At 46.1% G+C, this 22,500-nt stretch overlaps 2 protein-coding genes across 3 annotated transcripts in view; one reads left to right on the top strand and one right to left on the bottom strand.

The window, feature by feature from the left end:
• The window catches only part of LOC133650162 (beta-1,3-galactosyltransferase 2-like), a 34,546-nt gene extending 22,251 nt beyond the window's left edge, over positions 1 to 12,295 (bottom strand). For both annotated transcript variants that reach the window (XM_062047086.1, XM_062047087.1), the window contains exon 1: positions 12,214 to 12,295. The gene's annotated coding sequence lies outside the window, so the exon portion shown is untranslated. The remainder of the gene's footprint in view (positions 1 to 12,213) is intronic.
• LOC133650161 (complement factor H-like) overlaps positions 11,542 to 22,500 on the top strand; it is a 31,000-nt gene continuing 20,041 nt past the window's right edge. The window contains exons 1-2 of the mRNA XM_062047085.1: positions 11,542 to 11,714; positions 11,778 to 11,981. Coding sequence (XP_061903069.1) covers positions 11,660 to 11,714; positions 11,778 to 11,981 — 259 coding nt within the window. The 5' untranslated portion in view covers positions 11,542 to 11,659. The remainder of the gene's footprint in view (positions 11,715 to 11,777; positions 11,982 to 22,500) is intronic.

The raw sequence follows: 22,500 nt of genomic DNA, 5'->3' as shown, positions 1-22,500 counted from the left end.
AAGACGCACTGTGAGAGGCTCGTCTCATAACCCCGCCTCCTGGTGCCAAGCATCTCCGCCGCAGAATGCACCGCCCGACAGGAGCGCCACACCAACCAAAGCCCACACCCAAACCCTTCACGTGCAAGACCGAATCCACCCAAAAAAAGTCACTTAAAGGCCTACTGAAACCCACTACTACCGACCACGCAGTCTGATAGTTTATATATCAATGATGAAATCTTAACATTATAACACATGCCAATACGGCCGGGTTAACTTATAAAGTGACATTTTAAATTTGCCGCTAAACTTCCGGTTCGAAACGCCTCTGCGGATGACGTATGCGTGTGACGTAGCCCGGCGAACACGGGTATGCCTTCCACATTGAAGCCGATACGAAAAAGCTCTCTTTTCATTTCATAATTCCACAGTATTCTGGACATCTGTGTTCGTGAATCTGTTTCAATCATGTTCATTGCATTATGGAGAAGGAAGCCAAGCAAGCAAAGAAGAAAGTTGTCGGTGCGAAATGGACGTATTTTTCGAACGTAGTCAGCCACAACAGTACACAGCCGGCGCTTCTTTGTTTACATTCCCGGAAGATGCAGTCAAGATGGAAGAACTCGGATAACAGAGACTCTAACCAGGAGGACTTTTGATTTGGATACACAGACGCCTGTAGAGAACTGGGACAACACAGACTCTTACCAGGATTACTTTGATTTGGATGACAAAGACGCAGACGTGCTACTGTGAGTATGCAGCTTTGGCTTTTTTTTGCGTATGTACGTAACTTTTTTAAAATATATAAGCTTTATGAACCTTGGGTTAGGTGAACGGTCTTTTGGGCTGAGTGATTGTGTGTGTTGATCATGTGTTTGAATTGTATTGGCGTGTTCTATGGAGCTAGGAGCTAGCAGAGGAGCTAGGAGCTAGCATAACACGTACCGTACCGTACGTGCGCGTCACGTACTAACTTTTTAAAAATATATAAGCTTTATGAACCTTGGGTTAGGTGAACGGTCTTTTGGGCTGAGTGATTGTGTGTGTTGATCAGGTGTTTGAATTGTATTGGCGTGTTCTATGGAGCTAGGAGCTAGCAGAGGAGCTAGGAGCTAGCATAACAAACACGCAGGTGTTATTATGCAGGATTAATTTGTGGCATATTAAATATAAGCCTGGTTGTGTTGTGGCTAATAGAGTGTAGCCGAGTGTCCTGGGTTCGCCTATACAATGTACTTATATAATAAAATAATAAACGGGAGACATAAGAGCAGGTTCGGTAGCCACCGCCTCTTTAATCTTATTCTTCACACACCTCCTTCCACAACAACACACACCCTACGTCACAGCCCTACGGCAACTCTGGAGGGATAAAACTCCTCCTCCTTACCTAACACACTCAGGTAACTTGGAACATCCTGAACAGTTTGTTACATACGTCCCCCCCTCAATTAGAAACGTCCCCGTTTCGACACAAACAAAATAGGTAACAACCAAAGGGGAAATTGAGCAGAGAAAATAAAAAAATTCACAGTCTTAAATGCACGAATAACAACTCAACAATATTTTTATCTGATCAACAGTATTGCAAAGGCTAGAACACTGGCCCCTCAAAACATGCAAAAATCTTGCAGATGCGAAGGAGGTCGCACCACTCGCCCCCTGCGAGATAATCCGGGCCTAAGCCCCAAAGAATCCCCCCACAGTCCATTGTCCAGCTCCCCGCACTGTGGGACCTGGGGAGGTGGTGAAACCTCCACAGTAGGGAAGCTCCCAAGTGGGAAGGGAGAGGAAGGCACCTCCTGCGCCTGCAAAGGCAACGTGCACGGCTTCAATCTGTCATGATGCACTACTTGGGCTCGCTCCATCAAGTCCAGAGGGTCGATGATGCGGTATGTCAAGCCCGCTTCCCCTCCAGAGACCAGCACCTGCATCACTCGGTACGGGCCCTTCCAGTGCGGCGCCAACTTAGTACGGCTTTCAGTGGGGTTATTCAGCCACACCAACGCGCCCTCTTTGTGGGCCCGATGACAGCACTTATCATCATAATACATTTTCTGTCTCTCATGAGCCTCCACTGAATTAAGCCTGGCTGCACTGAAGGCCGACTCCAGCCGTTCAGCCGTAGCTGAAACATAGTCCGTCAGGATGCCAGAGCCCCGGGAGTCCAGGACACTAGAGGGCAGCAGTGTCTCTGCAGGAACCCGGGCCTCACGCCCGTGCATGAGGTAAAAGGGAGTGAACCGGGTGCTAGCGTGTTTGGATGTGTTGTATGCAAAGGTGACCTGCCTCATATACGTGTCCCACTCACCCCCGTGAGAAATCAACATTTTAGCTAACTGGTCAATCAAAGTCCGATTATGACGCTCCACCATGCCATCAGACTTGGGGTTATAGGCAGTGGTGCGTGTTTTTTTTATTCCAAGCAACTGACACAGTCTCTGGATGACTTCCGCTTCGAACTGGCGACCCTGATCGCTATGCAGGATCTCGGGGACACCATGCACCAACACATAGTCCTCAAACAGGCAGCGAGCGACAGTGTGAGCTGTTTGGTTGGGCAGTGCATACAATGTAACAAACTTAGTGAAGTAGTCCTCCACCACAAGAACATATCTGTTCCCCCGGGACGTTAAGGGCAACTCCAGAATGTCCATGGCCACCCTTTGGAGGGGGCGACGAACCTGGAAACCCCCCATTGGAGCCCTTGGCCTGGGGACTGGGCGCCGGCGGGTCTGACACGCTCTGCACTGCTCACACCACCGTCTGATGTCTCTCAGCATGAAGGGCCAGTAGTAAGATTGCCGGGCCCTTTCCCACACACGTTCCGCGGAAAAATGGGCAGCGGCTGGCCCCCCATGTAACTGTTGTAGAAGCTCCGGCACCATGGAGGCGGGAACCACAACTTGAATTTGCGGCTCTCCCACGGTCGCAGGCGGTAATGTACGACACAACAACCCCTCCTTAACCGACAGTCGGGGAAACTCAGTCCATAAATTCCTTACACCGGCGGAAGACCCGCGTGGGAGTACGCGAGGCCGAAGGGGAACGCCCCGTTCCAGCCAAGCCAGCACTGTACAAATGTCTGTGTCCTGACGCTGTAGTGACTGCAGCTCTCCCTCAGCACCACAGAGAGAATATTGAGAGGCCATGTCTGCCTCTTCTACGTCAGCGGACGGACAGCCATCCAATGCCCCCACGGAAGCCACAGTGGGCAGTCCTGCTGTTGTAGTGCCTAGCTCTACGGGATCAGGGGTCACCGGCCGACGGGACAGTGCGTCAGCGTTTTTATGGCGGGAGCCGTCTTTGTGCACCATAGTCCAGTCGAACGGATCCAGCTCCAGCACCCACCTGCTTCTTCGTCCGGTGGGGTCATTATCAATAGCCATGTGTCTGAGACCCAACAGAGGGCGATGATCAGTGATGATGGAGAACGCCGACATCCCCACATAATGCTTGAACTCACGCACCGCCCACACTACAGCCCATAGTTCTCTGTCAAACGTAGACCATCTTTTCTGTATGTGTGTGAGGGCCTGGCTGGCGTAGGCTACTACTCTCTCCAGACCACCATCCTCCTGGGCCAGCACTGCTCCAACAGCGTCTTTAGAAGCGTCTGTGTACACTTTAAAAGGAAGTGAAAAGTTAGGCAGTGTAACAACTGGTGATGAAGTGAGTACTTGCTTGAGGTGAGTGAAAGCAGCATCGCAGTCAGCTGACCATTCAAAAGGCACATTTTTCCCTGCCAGGTGATTCAGTGGCGCAGCATGTTGTGAGAAATCACGCACAAATCTCCTATAATAGGAGCACAGGCCCACAAAGGCCCTGACCTCTGAGGGGGTACGGGGGGTTGGCCATGTTCTCACCTTATCCGTGTTTCTTGGGTCGGGCAGGAGACCACATCTAGAGACTACATGGCCGAGAAATACCACGTGGTCCCGGGCAAAGTGACACTTTCGGGGATTCAGCTTTAGACCCGCTAACCGAATTCTGGACAGGACTTCCTCCAAGTGTACGAGGTGGTCCTCGAATGTACGGCTATAAATTAATATATCGTCCAAGTACACCATACAAATGTGCCAAGGCAGACCCCTCAAGATGAGCTCCATCATGCGCTGAAAGGTGGCCGGAGAGTTAGTCAGACCCATAGGCATGGCCCGCCACTGATACAAGCCTCTGCCGGTAGTGAACGCTGTTTTCTCTCTGTCCTCCTCAGCTACCTCGACCTGCCAGTAGCCGTTTGAAAAGTCAAGTGTGCTGAACCAGACTGAACCAGCTAGTGCGTCCAGGCTATCATCAACTCGGGGGAGGGGGTGTGAGTCTTTAATTGTCACTGCATTGAGCCGACGATAGTCGATGCAGAACCTCCATTGTCCCCCTTTCTTCCTCACCAGCACCACAGGGGATGCCCAGGGACTGCAGCTCTCTTCCACCACTCCATCAGCCAGCAACTCAGCCACCTGACGTTCAATCTCTGCGCGTTTTTCAGGAGATGCACGGTAAGCGCGTTGCTTGATGGGGTGGTGGTTTCCAGTTCGGATTTGATGTTTGACTTGGGTGCACTTGCCCGTGTTTTTCCCTGACACGTTAAAAACATCCATAAACTCCTGTAGCAGTCCAGCCAGCTCAGCTCTTTGCTCCCCGGAGATAGGCGACTCCTCCAAGGAGATAAGACCTGCAGGAGCTGTCTGGGTGGCTGTATTACAGATAGGGGCACATGGGGGTATTAAAATGTCACTTTCTGCCACCGGGTAAAATTCCCCCAGGTGCAGCCCCCGCTTAAGTTCCACAGCCTCCCCTGTAGGATTGAGGATGCGGACCAGAGTCACCCCGCCCCTCACAGTGTTCACTGAATGGGCCACTACTAGTCCTGTTGTTTCCGGAATGTTAGGCTCCAGATAACCCTCAAAGTTTGTGATAAGTCGGCCCGTCCCCGCAGGCGAGAGAATGTCCACCGGCACTAAAGTCTCGCTTAACGGGGGAATTATCCTGACATCAGCCAGAGACACATTACAACATTGTGGGATTAATTCCTGATCCCAGAGCAGGGGAACAGTAACATCCCATAATTGTAAAACACCCCTTCTTAAGTCCAGCAATGCACGATTCCTGCTTAGAAAATCCAGTCCGAGCAGGACACACTGGGTGGATTCTCTCAGTACATAGAAGGTGTGCTGCCAGCATGTAGGGCCCAAACGGAAGGTGACTTCAATAGTACCCAGTGTATCCAGCATCTGTCCATTCACTGCACGGGTATCAACATAGTTCTTTTTCAGGGGTCTGTTTCTCAGTGCCGGGACTGACATGCGGAAATCAGCACTAATTAGTGACACAGTGGCCCCTGAATCGACTAACATGGAAACCTCTGTACCTTCAACCACACCCCTTACAAAAGAAGTTGGGTGATTATTACCTTCCATGCTAGTAGCGTCATTGGAAAAGTCTTGGCATAAGGGGCCCTCAGTCCGAGTGGCTGGTGTTTGGGGCACAACACCAGCTACTGACCGTTTCCCTGATGGTTGACGTCCGTGTTCCGCTCCTGCGGCAGAAAATGCACGCCGCGTCTCCTGGGCTCCTCTTCACGTCGGGCGCGCCAGCCTGGACTAGGGCTCCTGCCTCCTGGCAGCCTAGTGGCGGGGGGGACTCCCGGGGGGTCCGAGCGATAACCCCGTGACGGGAAGCCCCCGTGGGACGGGAACTGGTCCCGATCGGGGGAGCGGCCACGGTGTCCCTCTCTGTTGAATCTCAGCTGGCATCCTCTCTCTCCGCAGTTACAGCTACAGTGTCCCCCCGAAGACGAACGGGGCCTCTGTCCCCTCATGTCCATGCTGCGCGCTTTCAGTCTCTGATTTTCCTCATACATGTCTTTTATTTCCACTTTCATGGTATACATCTCCTCTGTTAATTTCTCAACGGCTCTCTGGAGGCTGTCAGACGCCGACACAGACTGCACCGAGGGGCCCACTGCAGTGTAGGTACCCAGGCAGTCTCTCTGAAGAGCCACTCTGGCATTCTCACATCGCTCCGCTACTTGCAGAGCCTCCTCCAGGTCCGTCGCTCCCAGCTCGAGACACTTGGCTTTCAACGCCGGGTCCAGACCGGCCAGAAAGCGCCGAAACTTCTCCTCTCTCTGTGCGATGGCTCCATAATCCGTGAACGCCTCCGTGACCAGCCGGCTCACGTCTGCAGCAAACACCTCCAAGCTCTCCCCCGGAGCACGCACACGAGCCGATAGGCTGGCCCGGAAGCGGTCCATTAATTGTCTCTGTCCAAAAGCTGCCCCCAGTCTCTCTTTAACAGCAGCATAGTCTGATTTAGTCCCATCCGGAAGACTGTCCCACAGCAGAAAAGCTGACTTACTGAGACGAGTCGGGAGAATCCTCACCAGCTCCTCATTGCAGCTGGAGCCGGCTCCCGCCGTCGCGCTAACGGCTACTTCCAACTGCCTCGCCCAGCTGAGAAAACTTTGGCTACCGTCGCCGGTGAAGGGCGCGGGTAAGTCCACTTTGACATTCATGCCGTGTGAGTGTCTGTCAAACAGCGCCTTGCCGGGCTTAAAAGGGTCTTCGTCACCACACCACATGTCCGCAAAATAGACGGGAAGCTTAGCAGCTAACTATACACGTGCAACTTAACTGAAAAAAAAAACTCACGAGTCCCGTATAACACTTTTTTTTTTTTTCACACAGCGGTTAAAATCCCACCGCTGCCACCAATGTAGCCGAGTGTCCTGGGTTCGCCTATACAATGTACTTATATAATAAAATAATAAACGGGAGACATAAGAGCAGGTTCGGTAGCCACCGCCTCTTTAATCTTATTCTTCACACACCTCCTTCCACAACAACACACACCCTACGTCACAGCCCTACGGCAACTCTGGAGGGATAAAACTCCTCCTCCTTACCTAACACACTCAGGTAACTTGGAACATCCTGAACAGTTTGTTACAAGAGTATATATATGTCTTGTGTTTATTTACTGTTGTAGTCATTCCCAGCTGAATATCAGGTACCGTGAGTATGCAGCCTTGGCTGCTAAACATTCGATAACTTGACCGTATGTGCGCGTCACGTACGTAACTTTTTAAAAATATATAAGCTTTATGAACCTTGGGTTAGGTAAACGGTCTTTTGGGCTGAGTGATTGTGTGTGTTGATCAGGTGTTTGAATTGTATTGGCGTGTTCTATGGAGCTAGGAGCTAGCAGAGGAGCTAGGAGCTAGCATAACAAACACGCAGGTGTTTTTATGCAGGATTAATTTGTGGCATATTAAATATAAGCCTGGTTGTGTTGTGGCTAATAGAGTATATATATGTCTTGTGTTTATTTACTGTTGTAGTCATTCCCAGCTGAATATCAGGTCACCCTCGGCTCTCACAGCATCTTCCCTATCTGAATAGCTTCAACTCCCCACTAGTCCTTCACTTGCACTTTACTCATCCACAAATCTTTCATCCTCGCTCAAATTAATGGGGAAATTGTCGCTTTCTCGGTCCGAATCTCTCTCACTTCATGCGGCCATCATTGTAAACAATAGGGAACTTTGCGTATATGTTCAACTGACTACGTCACGCTACTTCCGGTAGGTGCAAGCCTTTTTTTTATCAGATACCAAAAGTTGCAATCTTTATCGTCGTTGTTCTATACTAAATCCTTTCAGCAAAAATATGGCAATATCGCGAAATGATCAAGTATGACACATAGAATAGATCTGCTATCCCCGTTTAAATAAAAAAAATTCATTTCAGTAGGCCTTTAACAAGAAGCCAAAAAGTGCAAAAACAACAATGCTCGCGCTGCAGGAGCCGCGAACGACCGCAGGGACACAACATTAGGTACACCTGCAGACTGCAGCACGGATTTCATATTTCATTCATTCACAACTCTTCCAACACGAACACCACTGTTCCCGCACTTATAAGTAAAGGTAAGACCATAATAACGTTTTTTTTATTAAATGTGCTTTTTTGTGTGCTACAGTTTGTATGTGTAAAGTTAAAGTTAAGTTAAAGTACCAATGATTGCCACACACACACTAGGTGTGGTGAAATTTGTCCTCTGCATTTGACCCATCCCCTTGTTTACCCCCTGGGAGGTGAGGGGAGCAGTGGGCAGCAGCGGCGCCGTGCCTGGAAATCATTTTTGGTGATTTAACCCCCAATTCCAACCCTTGATGCTGAGTGCCAAGCAGGGAAGAATGCTGGTATGAGCTTTTAAACACAACCCGTTAACTGCTGCCAGTCAAATGGTGAATAAGATACTCTTTAGGGTTCATATGTGTGCCTCACCAGTCATGAACCTCACCGCACGCCACTGTTATATATATATATATATATATATATATATATATATATATATATATATATATATATATATATATATATATATATATACACACACACCATATGTATATATATATATATGTGTGTGTGTGTGTATATATATATATATATATACACACACACACACCATATGTATATATATATATATGTGTGTGTATATATATATATAAATATATATGTGTGTGTGTGTGTGTGTGTGTGTATATACATACACTACATTGCCAAAAGTATGGTGTCCATCCCTCCCAATGATGAGAATCGCTAATCACAGGTATATCAAATCCAGTACTTAGGCATGGAGACTGTTTCTACAGACATGTGTGAAAGAATGGGCCGCTCTCAGTGATTTCCAGCATGGAACTGTCATAGGATGCCACCTGTGCAACAAATCCAGTCCTGAAATGTCCTGGCTCCTAAATATTCCAAAGTCAACTTTATTCTAAGAAAAGTGAAGAGTTTGGGAACAACAGCAACTCAGCCAGGAAGTGGTAGGCCAGGTAAACTGACAGAGAGGTCAGCATAGTGCAAAGACTTTCTGCACAGTCACCTGCTACACAGCTCCAAACTTCATGTCACCTTCCAATTAGCCCACGTACAGTACGCAGAGAGCTTCATGGAATGGCTTTCCATGGCCGAACAGCTGCATCTAAGCCACACATCACCGAGTCCAATGCAAAGTGTGGGATGCAGTGGTGTAAAGGACATCACCACTGGACACTTAGAGCAGTGGAGACGCCTTCTCTGGACTGATGAATCACACTTTTACATCTGATGGACCAGTCTGGGTTTGGAGGTTGCCAGGAGAACACTACATTTCAGACTGCATTGTGCCGAGTGTGAAATTTGGTGGAGGAGGAATTATGGTGTGGGGTTGTTTTTCAGGAGTTGGGCTTGGCTTCTTAGTTCCAGTGAAAGGAACTTTGAATGCTCCAGGACACCAAAACATTTTGGACAATTCCATGGGATGGCACTTCAAGGTCATATGTGAGTAAAGGCAGGTGGCTAAATACTTTTGGCAGTATAGTGTGTGTATGTACATATATATGTGTGTATTTATATATTATTGATTGTACATATATGTGTGTATATTTACATATTATTGATTGTACATATATGTGTGTGTGTATTTACATATTATTGATTGTACATATGTGTGTATATTTATATATTATTGATTGTACATATGTGTGTCTATTTGCATATTATTGATTGTACATATATGTGTGTGTATTTATATATTATTGATTGTACATATATGTGTGTGTATTTATATATTATTGATTGTACATATATGTGTGTGTATTTATATATTATTGATTGTACATATATATGTGTGTATACTTATATATTATTGATTGTACATATATATGTGTGTATATTTACATATTATTGATTGTACAGCTATGGTGTTTCTGCTGGGCAAGTATGCCTGACGCGCCTCCTTGGGTCAGCTGCAGGGTCATCAGCCGGGCACCACCGCTCATTTGAGTTAACCCCGCAACGCCTCCTGGTGGTAGGGACGTCTCCCTGCAGCACACCCATCTATATATATTATATAATACATATACATAAAATGTGTGTGTGTGTGTATTAACCCTAAGTCGACATGGTCTTCAACCAGGACTTTGTCTACAACCAGGGCCGCCATACCGGGGAAGGAGTTTCCAGTACAGTGTTCTGTGTTGGAAAAGTTGTTTCAACCTGCATGAAAGTTGGAATTCGGGATGTTGTGATCAGTGTTTGATGCCATGCTGATCATCTGATACCAATACCAATCACTGTTACCTTTCTTGTATTCCTTCCTTATTCTCATTTCTTACATAAAACTGTTGCATCAAATCTAAGTCAATAACAACTTCATACATTCATCGCAATTTTTTGCTCTTAGCCCTAAAGTCGTCCTACAGGAAGGGATTCTTAGCAACCGATGCTGTGATCGAAGTTGGACTTGCCACGAAACGCGTGAGGATATCCATCACTCTGCTGCCCTCTAGCGGCTAAAGTGGATAGTGCACCCCCATTGGGTATGTCACGTGTCAGGTTCATTGCAACACATCCCCTTCCTACTGTATGAAATTATTCTGTTTGTACATTTGAGAGAATAAAAATATAGATTTAATCACTCTACTAAATCAAAGGATTTATTAAACATTCATAAATGCAGTTTATCCGGAGGGGATTATGTTTAATTTGGGGCCGCAGTCAGTTTATCTAGAGGGGATTATGTTTAATTTGGGGCCGCAGTCAGTTTATCTAGAGGGGATTATGTTTAATTTGGGGCCGCAGTCAGTTTATCTGGAGGGGATTATGTTTAATTTGGGGCCGCAGTCAATTTATCTAGAGGGGATTATGTTTAACTTGGGGCCGCAGTCAGTTTATCTGGAGGGGATTATGTTTAATTTGGGGCCGCAGTCAGTTTATCTAGAGGGGATTATGTTTAATTTGGGGCCGCAGTCAGTTTATCTAGAGGGGATTATGTTTAATTTGGGGCCGCAGTCAGTTTATCTAGAGGGGATTATGTTTAATTTGGGGCCGCAGTCAGTTTATCTAGAGGGGATTATGTTTAATTTGGGGCCGCAGTCAGTTTATCTAGAGGGGATTATGTTTAATTTGGGGCCGCAGTCAGTTTATCCGGAGGGGATTATGTTTAATTTGGGGCCGCAGTCAGTTTATCTAGAGGGGATTATGTTTAATTTGGGGCCGCAGTCAGTTTATCTAGAGGGGATTATGTTTAATTTGGGGCCGCAGTCAGTTTATCTAGAGGGGATTATGTTTAATTTGGGGCTGCAGTCAGTTTATCTGGAGGGGATTATGTTTAATTTGGGGCCGCAGTCAGTTTATCTAGAGGGGATTATGTTTAACTTGGGGCCGCAGTCAATTTATCTGGAGGGGATTATGTTTAATTTGGGGCCGCAGTCAGTTTATCTGGAGGGGATTATGTTTAATTTGGGGCCGCAGTCAGTTTATCTAGAGGGGATTATGTTTAACTTGGGGCCGCAGTCAGTTTATCCGGAGGGGATTATGTTTAATTTGGGGCCGCAGTTCCAAGACACGAGTAATGAGCTGCTAGCTTGTCAGCTGGGGATTGGCGTTGGTGAGTTCTTGGAAATGGTCCGGTACTGATCAGTGGTGGATCAATGGTCACATCCTTAGTACGAATGTCCTTATTTGCACTTTTGCAACAAGGTTCTTCAGAGCAAACATCCAATGGAAACATGTTTGTTTTCTGACTTGGCGAGGGGTGGAACTCGACAATTATTAACTGGTCCTCATCTGATTTCACAGCATTTGTTTGGATTTTGTCAGAAAATTGTACAATTCCTGACAAAATGTCTCTGAGGTGTCTGGTAATTGTCCTCCTGTCCTTTCCCCAAGCCTTTCACGGTAAGTCCACTGCATTTTGGATTGTTTGAAAACCACTGAACGGAATTCTGCCTCTGGTTTTAGCTCAAGTCTTAGCCCAAAGTACAGCAGAGTCCTGTCCTGCTCCCCGACTGGATGGAGGGTTTTTTGTGCCGGAGCAAGGAACCTACTCGCATAGAAGCGGCCTCGCGTATGCTTGCAACCACGGGTGGAAACCAGTGGTGGAGGGTTGGTGGGCCACCACTGTATGCCTGAACGGGTCATGGTCTCATATGCCACAATGTATTGGTAAGTCAAATGCCAACATGCCACAATGTATTGGTAAGTCAAATGCCAACATGCCACAATGTATTGGTAAGTCAAATGCCAACATGCCACAATGTATTGGTAAGTCAAATGCCAACATGCCACAATGTATTGGTAAGTCAAATGCCAACATGCCACAATGTATTGGTAAGTCAAATGCTAACACCTTATTCATATAATAGCATGAGAGTAATTGTACTGTTGGAGGGCTTACCAGCATGTAGCTTCTCCCTCCGCCCAGTCGTGAGTACTGCATCCAACCTGAAAAAGTGGTTGACATTGTGTTCCCGCTGTGGAGCCCAGGGTCACCACCACTGATTTTAGCGGTTACGTGTCCTCATAGGACTGCACATTCATGACCCCGGATTGGCCATGTACCAATTCTTGACTCGCGATATGATCTTTCAAGGGAGCCATTCAATAGACCGTCTCCTTGCTATATTTTACCTCGTGCTACCACTTTTAATCTCCAAAACATGTCATTTTACACATTGAACCTTTACGTGCCCTACAGATACAGTAGAAATTGTTCTGAAATATTATTTTTCAACTTCTCTTGTTTTATTCGGGCAGTCAAATTTAAGGCATTAACTCATGCGAATACTCACATAAAATGGCATTAATTAAAGGCCTACTGAAACCCACTACTACCGACCACGCAGTCTGATAGTTTATATATCAATGATGAAATCTTAACATTATAACACATGCCAATACAGCCGGGTTAACTTATAAAGTGACATTTTAAATTTGCAGCTAAACTTCTGGTTCGAAACGCCTCTGAGGATGACGTATGCGCGTGACGTAGACCGGCGAACACGGGTATGCCTTCCACATTGAAGCCAATACGAAAAAGCTCTGTTTTCATTTCATAATTCCACAGTATTCTGGACATCTGTGTTCGTGAATCTGTTTCAATCATGTTCATTGCATTATGGAGAAGGAAGCTGAGCAAGCAAAGAAGAAAGTTGTCGGTGCGAAATGGACGTATGGCAATATCGCGAAATGATCAAGTATGACACATAGAATAGATCTGATATCCCCGTTTAAATAAAAAAAATTCATTTCAGTAGGCCTTTAAAGGGGCTGTTTGCAATTTGCCGGCTCACACCTGGCTAGCTTATTTTACCATTGGTGGGTTAACAATACATTTTACTGGCCCGAATAAAACGCTTGGCGTTTACGGCGGTCACTCACTGGTCTCGGCAACGCGTACAAAAGCAGCCCAGGAGAACTAAGAAGTTGCAGATGCTAGAATCTACTTTCAATGACGATCCAAAAATCATGTGACAACAAATGACTTTCCAAGTCCTTTAATTACTCAATCTGGTACTTTGTCTGATAAGACAACTATATCAAATTGTTTTAATGAGTATTTTGTTTCTGCCGGATCCTTGTTTGAGTCGTTGAATCCTCAATTGTCAAATGTAAATAGACGCAGCACCTGCACTTTTGAGTTCACACCTGTATCAATATCCGAGGTAAACAGTGCACTAAAGAGCCTGGACACAACTAAAGCAGCAGGATCTGACCAAATTGAACCCTTTTTCTTAAAATTGGCTGCTGAGCCTCTCTCGCATATTTTTAACCTAAGTCTAACAAGTAAAAGCATTCCAAAAATCTGGAAATCGGCCTTTGTTCTTCCCCTGCTAAAAGGGGGTGAACCCACAAATATAAATAATTACAGACCAATTTCTAAATTATGCATTTTAGCAAAATTGTTTGAGAAGATCATCAGTAACCAGCTAGAGGATTTTTTAGAATCAAACAATATTTTATCTCCATTTCAATCTGGTTTTAGAAAACAGCACAGCACTATTACAGCTGCTCTTAAGGTCCTCAATGATTTAATCGAGGCTGTAGACGGCAAGAAATATCGTGTCGCCCTATTTATTGATTTGTCAAAAAGCATTTGACACAGTAGACCACAGTCTGTTAATTCAAGCCCTTCATCACGTTGGATTATCTAAAAATGCAGCTGCTTGGTTCACAGACTATCTCTCCAGCAGAACACAACGTGTACAGGTGGCTGGGACCACCTCTTCATTACTGGACATTACCAAAGGCGTTCCACAAGGCTCAGTGCTGGGGCCCATTTTATTTTCTATCTACATAAATAATCTTTGTAATAATTTGTCCAATGCAATGTACCATTTTTATGCAGACGACACCATTATTTATTGCTGTTCAACCTCCATCACTCAGGCTTTTGAGTTTTTACAAGCTGCTTTTGATGTCATCCAGGCTCGCTTATTTGATCTTAAATTGGTTTTAAATACAGATAAAAGCAAGGTAATGGTTTTCTCTCATTCAAGGGTGCTACTGGAAAATATTCCAAATATTGTAACATCAAATGGAAACCCTATAGAGCAGGTCTTAAATTACAAGTACTTGGGTTTTACTCTTGATCAGGAGCTTTCATTTAAAGCCCATATTAACAACTTGGTCTCTAAGCTTAGGGTAAAGCTTGGTTTCTTTTTTAGAAATAAAAACTGCTTCTCTCTTAAAGTCAGAAAGAAATTGGTGACAGCAACTATCTTGCCTGTAATTGATTATGGAGACGTCCTTTATTTTAGTGCTTCATCTAAATGCCTCCAGTCTTTGGACACGGTTTTTCATTCAGCACTAAGATTTGTTACTGGCTGTCGTAGTCTCACCCACCATTGTCAACTGTATATGAAGTCAGACTTATCTTCACTGAGTGCACGCAGATACACACATTGGCTGACTTTAATTTATAAGGCTCTTTTAGGTTCAATACCTCCATACTTGTGTACTCTGTTACAAAGAAAAAGCAGCTCTTACGCATTACGTTCTAACAATTTGTATGTTTTAACTGTTCCTCATGTACGGACTGAATTTGGCAAAAGAGCTTTTGGCATTGCTGCCCCTATGGCATGGAATGAATTGCAGACGAAACTGAAACTTACAGAACTACTTCCATTTGGAGCCTTCCGTTCTGTCCTGAGGGACAAACAGCGAGAGACGTTTGCACAGTGCCTGTGTTTTTAAAGGCCTACTGAAAGCCACTACTACCGACCACGCAGTCTGATAGTTTATATGTCAATGATGAAATCTTAACATTATAACACATGCCAATACGGCCGGGTTAACTTATAAAGTGACATTTTAAATTTGCCGCTAAACTTCCGGTTCGAAACGCCTCTGAGGATGACGTATGCGCGTGACGTAGACCGGGGAACACGGGTATGCCTTCCACATTGAAGCCAATACGAAAAAGCTCTGTTTTCATTTCATTATTCCACAGTATTCTGGACATCTGTGTTCGTGAATCTGTTGCAATGATGTTCATTGCATTATGGAGAAGGAAGCTGAGCAAGCAAAGAAGAAAGTTGTCTGTGCGAAATGGACGTATTTTTCGAACGTAGTCAGCAACAACAGTCCAGAGCCGGCGCTTCTTTGTTTACATTCCCGAAAGATGCAGTCAAGATGGAAGAACTCGGATAACAGAGACTCTAACCAGGAGGACTTTTGACTTCGATACACAGACGCCTGTAGAGAACTGGGACAACACAGACTCTTACCAGGATTACTTTGATTTGGATGACAAAGACGCAGACGTGCTACTGTGAGTATGCAGCTTTGGCTTCTAAACATTTGATCGCTTGACCGTATGTGCGCAACTTTTTTTTGCGTATGTACGTAACTTTTTAAAAATATATAAGCTTTATGAACCTTGGGTTAGGTGAACGGTCTTTTGGGCTGAGTGATTGTGTGTGTTGATCAGGTGTTTGAATTGTATTGGCGTGTTCTATGGAGCTAGGAGCTAGCATAGGAGCTAGGAGCTAGCATAGCACGTACCATACCGTACGTGCGCGTCACGTACGTAACTTTTTAAAAATATATAAGCTTTATGAACCTTGGGTTAGGTGAACGGTCTTTTGGGCTGAGTGATTGTGTGTGTTGATCAGGTGTTTGAATTGTATTGGCGTGTTCTATGGAGCTAGGAGCTAGCATAGGAGCTAGGAGCTAGCATAACACGTACCGTACCGTACGTGCGCGTCACGTACGTAACTTTTTAAAAATATATAAGCTTTATGAACCTTGGGTTAGGTGAACGGTCTTTTGGGCTGAGTGATTGTGTGTGTTGATCAGGTGTTTGAATTGTATTGGCGTGTTCTATGGAGCTAGGAGCTAGCATAGGAGCTAGGAGCTAGCACAACATGTACCGTACCGTACGTGCGCGTCACGTACGTAACTTTTTAAAAATATATCAGCTTTATGAACCTTGGGTTAGGTGAACGGTCTTTTGGGCTGAGTGATTGTGTGTGTTGATCAGGTGTTTGAATTGTATTGGCGTGTTCTATGGAGCTAGGAGCTAGCAGAGGAGCTAGGAGCTAGCATAACAAACACGCAGGTGTTTTTATGCAGGATTAATTTGTGGCATGTTAAATATAAGCCTGGTTGTGTTGTGGCTAATAGAGTATATATATGTCTTGTGTTTATTTACTGTTGTAGTCATTCCCAGCTGAATATCAGGTCACCCCCGGCTCTCACAGCATCTTCCCTATCTGAATAGCTTCAACTCCCCACTAGTCCTTCACTTGCACTTTACTCATCCACAAATCTTTCATCCTCGCTCAAATTAATGGGGAAATTGTCGCTTTCTCGGTCCGAATCTCTCTCACTTCATGCGGCCATCATCAGACTTATCAGATTCTTTATTTGTCCATTCTTACATGTACAAGACACATAAGAACTGAAATTACATTTTCGGCACAATCCCGCTAAGAGCAGACATACGTTACAGGGAGACAAGACGGGACCGCCAACGGATCAGCCTCACTTAGGCGCTCCTTAAAAAGGTGGGAAAAAGGTGACATTGGGGAAGGGGGGAAGTAAAAAAAAATATCAGCCTGAGGCTGGACCCTCAGGAATGGTCCAGACTGAGTCCGAGGAAAAAAACCTCACATAGCATGGCACACATAAACATAGTACATGTAATCACAACAACTCGCAACAGAGTCATCCAACAGGACTTTGGAGGCCGGCAGCTGCTGTTGAGCGCTGCTCAGCCCCCACAACCCCGGAGGAATTAAGCAGTGGTGAAGGCGTTGATATGGGGAGGGGTGTGTGCGTGCATGTATGCCCAATTAACTTGGGTGAGATGTTGGAATTGTCTTTATGGGCCGAGGCCGGCCCCAAGAGTTCAAGAGTTCAAGAGTCCGACCCAGGTGCTTTTGAAAAGAAGGGAAAGGTCAAAAGCGTCCATCTTTGAGGAGTCCTCAGGGGAGTGTTTTCAAACAGCCTGTTCCTCAAGGCCATTCGAGGGAGTCAAATCGTAGATTAAGATGTTGTTTTTTCTTCGAGCAGTCAAAACAATGACATTCCTGCTCTGTATGCTGGCTCTGACAATTCCAATTTATTCTTTCTCTAACTTCATCAAGATGGAATCTACCTTGCGATTCAAATCAGCAATCGCTCCAGTCTGTGATCCCACAGCACGACCCAATCCTTCCATTGCGTTGAACAGCCTGTTGGCCCCTTGAGTGGCTGCCATCGTCTTCCGAATTTGACGATACACCAGAGCAATGCCCAGCCCAATCAGCAAATTCCCTGCGATCACAGCTCCAAATAGGTAGATGTCTTCCACGTCCTCGATGGAAAGGACTGAGAGGCACATGATTCTCCAAGTATTCCAGGAATCTCTCACGTACCCCGCAGCAATGGTTCCATCAGGGCAGCCAGGCTCCCCCGAACCTCTTTTCCTTGTCGAAAAGACTGTGTCAATTGCGTCGAGAGTCCAGTTGATCAAATTCATTTTGATGTTTAGATTTGAGGACAGCTCAAGAAAAGAGGCTTCAAAATAGTTCAGACAAGACAAAAACAAAGAGAGCAAGCAGGGAAGGAGGGAGCGGAGAAAAATGCGACCGCCCTCACCAGAGGCAAGACAGAATATATAAGTTCCCTATTGTAAACAATAGGGAACTTTGCGTATATGTTCAACTGACTACGTCACGCTACTTCCGGTAGGGGCAAGCCTTTTTTTTTATCCGATACCAAAAGTTGCAATCTTTATCGTCGTCGTTCTATACTAAATCCTTTCAGCAAAAATATGGCAATATCGCGAAATGATCAAGTATGACACATAGAATAGATCTGCTATCCCCGTTTAAATAAAAAAAATTCATTTCAGTAGGCCTTTAAAGATGTAAATCTCTGTTGTTTTACAGTTCTCTTATGTATTTTAAAATGTATGTCTTAATGTATTTATTTTGAAACTGCTCTGTGACATGTGCTGTTGACCTCTTGGCCAGGTCACCCTTGTGAAAGAGATCTTGATCTCAATGGGTTTTCTTATCTGGTTAAATAAAGGTTCTATAAGTCTGTATCATTAGCTAACAAAAACCCAAAGCTAATGACATACAGTACGTCGTTACATCCTGGAGAAAGTTATCATCTGCGGTCCTCTTCAAGGTTTCTCATTGTCATCCCATTGGGTTGAGTTTTTCCTTGCCCTGATGTGGGATCTGGGCCCAGGATGTGGTTGTGGCTTGTGCAGCCCTTTGAGACACTGGTGATTTAGGGCTATATAAATACACTTTGATTGATTGGTATGGAATGTGTGAGTGAAGTCAAGGTCAATCAAATGACCTCACTCTCAAACTCACAAGCTAAAGACTCACGGGGACTTGATCCACTTTCACTAAAGAACTACAAAGAGGTTTTTGCAAGACCAATAACTTACATCATTAACGTCGTTAAAAGAATGTGTATTCCCATCCTCCTTCCAAAGTGCAACTATAACACGCCTTTTCAAATCAGGAAACAAAAAGGACTTAGGCCATGTCTACACTAAGTCGTTTAACCCCTTAAAGGAATAATTATTTAGCCTAAGCCCCGTTTCAGCCACACTAAACCAGCTTTTAAGGTCTCCCTCCTTGGACACATTTTTACACGGGTAAGTAAGTGCGCCGTGTAATTCTTGAATCTCCGGCTCTTAGTTTTGTATGGACTCATCGATCCTTTACAAACTGAGTTTGGAGAGGAAGTGACGCCAGAAAGACCACGCCCACACAGGAAGTGACGTCAGAAAGAACACGCCACAGCCAGCTTCAAAATAAAGCTCGGAGCTAATCACTGGAAATATGGAGGCGAGTCATCCAGACATGGCCGTGTTTCTCCTTCTTCTACATGTACAGACACTTGTGGAAATCACACATGAATATCTTAAGAGAAAGCCATTGCTGCTATTTGGGATACAACACTTCTCAGACGACAAGAGAACTTTCCAATGTCCAGGTCAGCTGTGATTCTACTTAGCGACAAACTTTGTCCATTTGTCGAAGGAGAGACAACGAGAATGCGGGCTCCCGTGGATGTGATAAAAAAGGTAGCGTGTGCTTTGTATTACCTGGCTGTCGAGGAAAACGGTGAATGCATTTGGACTGGCAAAGCAGACTGTATCAGTTATTGTCCGGTGGCCACGGATGAAGTGCTGGTTGTCCAGAGTCGGCACCCAGGGTGGACCGCTAGCCTGTGCATCGGTTGGGGACATCTCTACGCTGCTGACCCGTCTCCGCTCGGGATGGTTCCTGCTGGCCCCACTATGGACTGGACTTTCGCTGATGTGTTGGATCCACTGTGGACTGGACTTTCACAATATTATGTCAGACCCACTCGACATCCATTGCTTTCGGTCTCCCCTAGAGGGGGGTGGGGGGATGGGGGGGTGGGGGGGGGGGGGTGGGGGGGTTACCCACATATGCGGTCCTCTCCAAGGTTTCTCATAGTCATTCACATTGACGTCCCACTGGGGTGAGTTTTCCTTGCCCGTATGTGGGCTCTGTACCGAGGATGTCGTTGTGGCTTGTACAGCCCTTTGAGACACTTGTGATTTAGGGCTATATAAATAAACATTGATTGATTGATTGATGTATGTCACAGACTCAACGTCTAGGTCCAGAGTATATAAAGTCACCAAAAAGGAATGGACAATGAAGGTGAAGGAGTGACCAGATAGTGCGCATGCGTTGATCTAGACGGCCGCTGCTGCAGTTCGCTCCGTCTTTGTCTTTTATCTTTGTTCTTTGTTCGCTTTGTACTTTTTTATATTTTTACATTTACTCTACATTTACTTTCTATTTAGTCGTGCCCTTCTAAACGTGCAGTTTAGAAGTGTTTTGTTCGTCCTACTGACGGTGGGGACGCTACTGAAGAGCTCAGACGGACAACAGTTGAGAGGCTCTTTCATCTACACCAGGGAACAGTTGTTAGCGACACCAGTTATTAGCATCCAGCTAACGGACCGGGCGCTAACTAACCAGATCCCGAAGGAGCTAAAAAGGACTTATGGAGGTGCTCGTGGCTGTCGAGGGATAGGCAGACGCTCGAGACAGAAGAGGGCTGAAGCGAGGAGGGAGAGAAGGAGATATAAACCATATCTTCCTTCCGTCGTCATGGGTAATGTGCGGTCTCTGGCAAATAAAATGGATGAGTTGTCGGTGCTTGCCGCCAGTCAGAAAGAATATTGTGAGTGTAGCCTAATGTGTTTTACTGAGACGTGGCTGCACGACCATGTTCCGGATAGTAATATCTCTATAAATGGGTTTCAAACTGTGCGCGCTGACCGGGACCGAACCAGCGGAAAGGAGGGGGGCTTGCTTTGTTTATTAACAATAAATATTGTCATCACGGTCATATCACAATAAAAGAGCGCCACTGTGACCCGAATATAGAGATGTTAGCTGTAGGACTCAGACCATATTATTTGCCCAGGGAGATTCCGCATGTTATCGTGATGGCAGTATACCACCACCACCACCACCCCTCCCCCCCCCCACCCTCCCAGACTACAAACCAAGCACCGGAAAGCTCTCATCCTCCTCTCGGGAGATTTTAACCATGTTACTATGGACAAATCACTACCCAACTTCACTCAGTATGTCAGCTGCCACACCAGAGGAAATAAGATCCTGGACCTGCTGTACGCAAACATCAAGGATGCGTATAGCTCCATACCACTACCAGAGCTGGGCCGGTCAGACCACAACCTTGTTTACCTCAACCCCTGTTATGTGTCTCTGGTCAAAAGACAGCCTGTGACCAAAAAAACAGCGAGAAGGTGGTCAGAAGGGGTTCAAGAGACACTACGGGGCTGTTTTGAGGTAACTGACTGGCAGGTGCTCATGGAGCCTCATGGAGAGGACATTGACGGCTATTTCCATTTCCACTATCAGTCAGAGTCCTGCCACCTTCAGAAGTTTTCTGATGACTCTGCCATAGTGGGGAGTATTGAGGATGGTGATGATGAGGAATACAGGGCACTGGTGGAGGACTTTGTCACATGGTGTGGAAAGAACCACCTCCCGCTTAATTTAATGAAGACCAAGGAGCTGGTTGTGGACCTGGAAGGAGGAGGAGTACTTCGGCGACCCCTGTTTCCATCAGGGGGGTGGATGTGGACATGGTTGAGGATTATAAATACCTGGGTGTACACATGGACAACAAGCTGAATAGGTCAAAACACGCTGAGGCACTCTACAAGAAGGGACAATCTACTTCCTCAGGAGGCTAGGATCCTTCAATGTCTGTACAGAGATGTTGAATATGTTCTACGAGTCGGTGGTGGCGGGCGCCTTCTTGTACGCCGTGGCCTGCTGGGGCAGCGGGCTGGGAGCGAGGGATGCAAACATACTGGACAAGTTGGTAGAGAAGGCCAGTAATGTGGTGGGAGTGGAGCTAGACTCTCTGGCGGTGGTGTCAGAGAGGAGAAGTCTAGCGAAACTCCTAGCCATTATGGACAACACCTCCCACCCACTACACTCACATGATGGACAACACCTCCCACCCACTACACTCACATTATGGACAACACCTCCCACCCACTACACTCACATTATGGACAACACCTCCCACCCGCTACACTCACATTATGGACAACACCTCTCACCCACTACACTCACATTATGGACAACACCTCCCACCCACTACACTCACATTATGGACAGCACCTCCCACCCACTACACTCACATTATGGACAACACCTCCCACCCACTACACTCACATTATGGACAACACCTCCCACCCACTACACTCACATTATGGACAACACCTCCCACCCACTACACTCACATTATGGACAACACCTCCCACCCACTACACTCACATTATGGACAACACCTACCACCCACTACACTCACATTATGGACAACACCTCCCACCCACTACACTCACATGATGGAAAACACCTCCCACCCACTACACTCACATTATGGACAACACCTCCCACCCGCTACACTCACATTATGGACAACACCTCTCACCCACTACACTCACATTATGGACAACACCTCCACCTCCCACCCACTACACTCACATTATGGACAGCACCTCCCACCCACTACACTCACATTATGGACAACACCTCCCACCCACTACACTCACATTATGGACAACACCTCCCACCCACTACACTCACATGATGGACAACACCTCCCACCCACTACACTCACATTATGGACAACACCTCCCACCCAC

This window comes from Entelurus aequoreus, linkage group LG05, assembly GCF_033978785.1.
Source record: "Entelurus aequoreus isolate RoL-2023_Sb linkage group LG05, RoL_Eaeq_v1.1, whole genome shotgun sequence".
Taxonomy (NCBI): domain Eukaryota; kingdom Metazoa; phylum Chordata; class Actinopteri; order Syngnathiformes; family Syngnathidae; genus Entelurus; species Entelurus aequoreus.
Note: the sequence above shows the minus strand (reverse complement) of the source record. Positions and strands in the feature narration are given on the sequence as shown.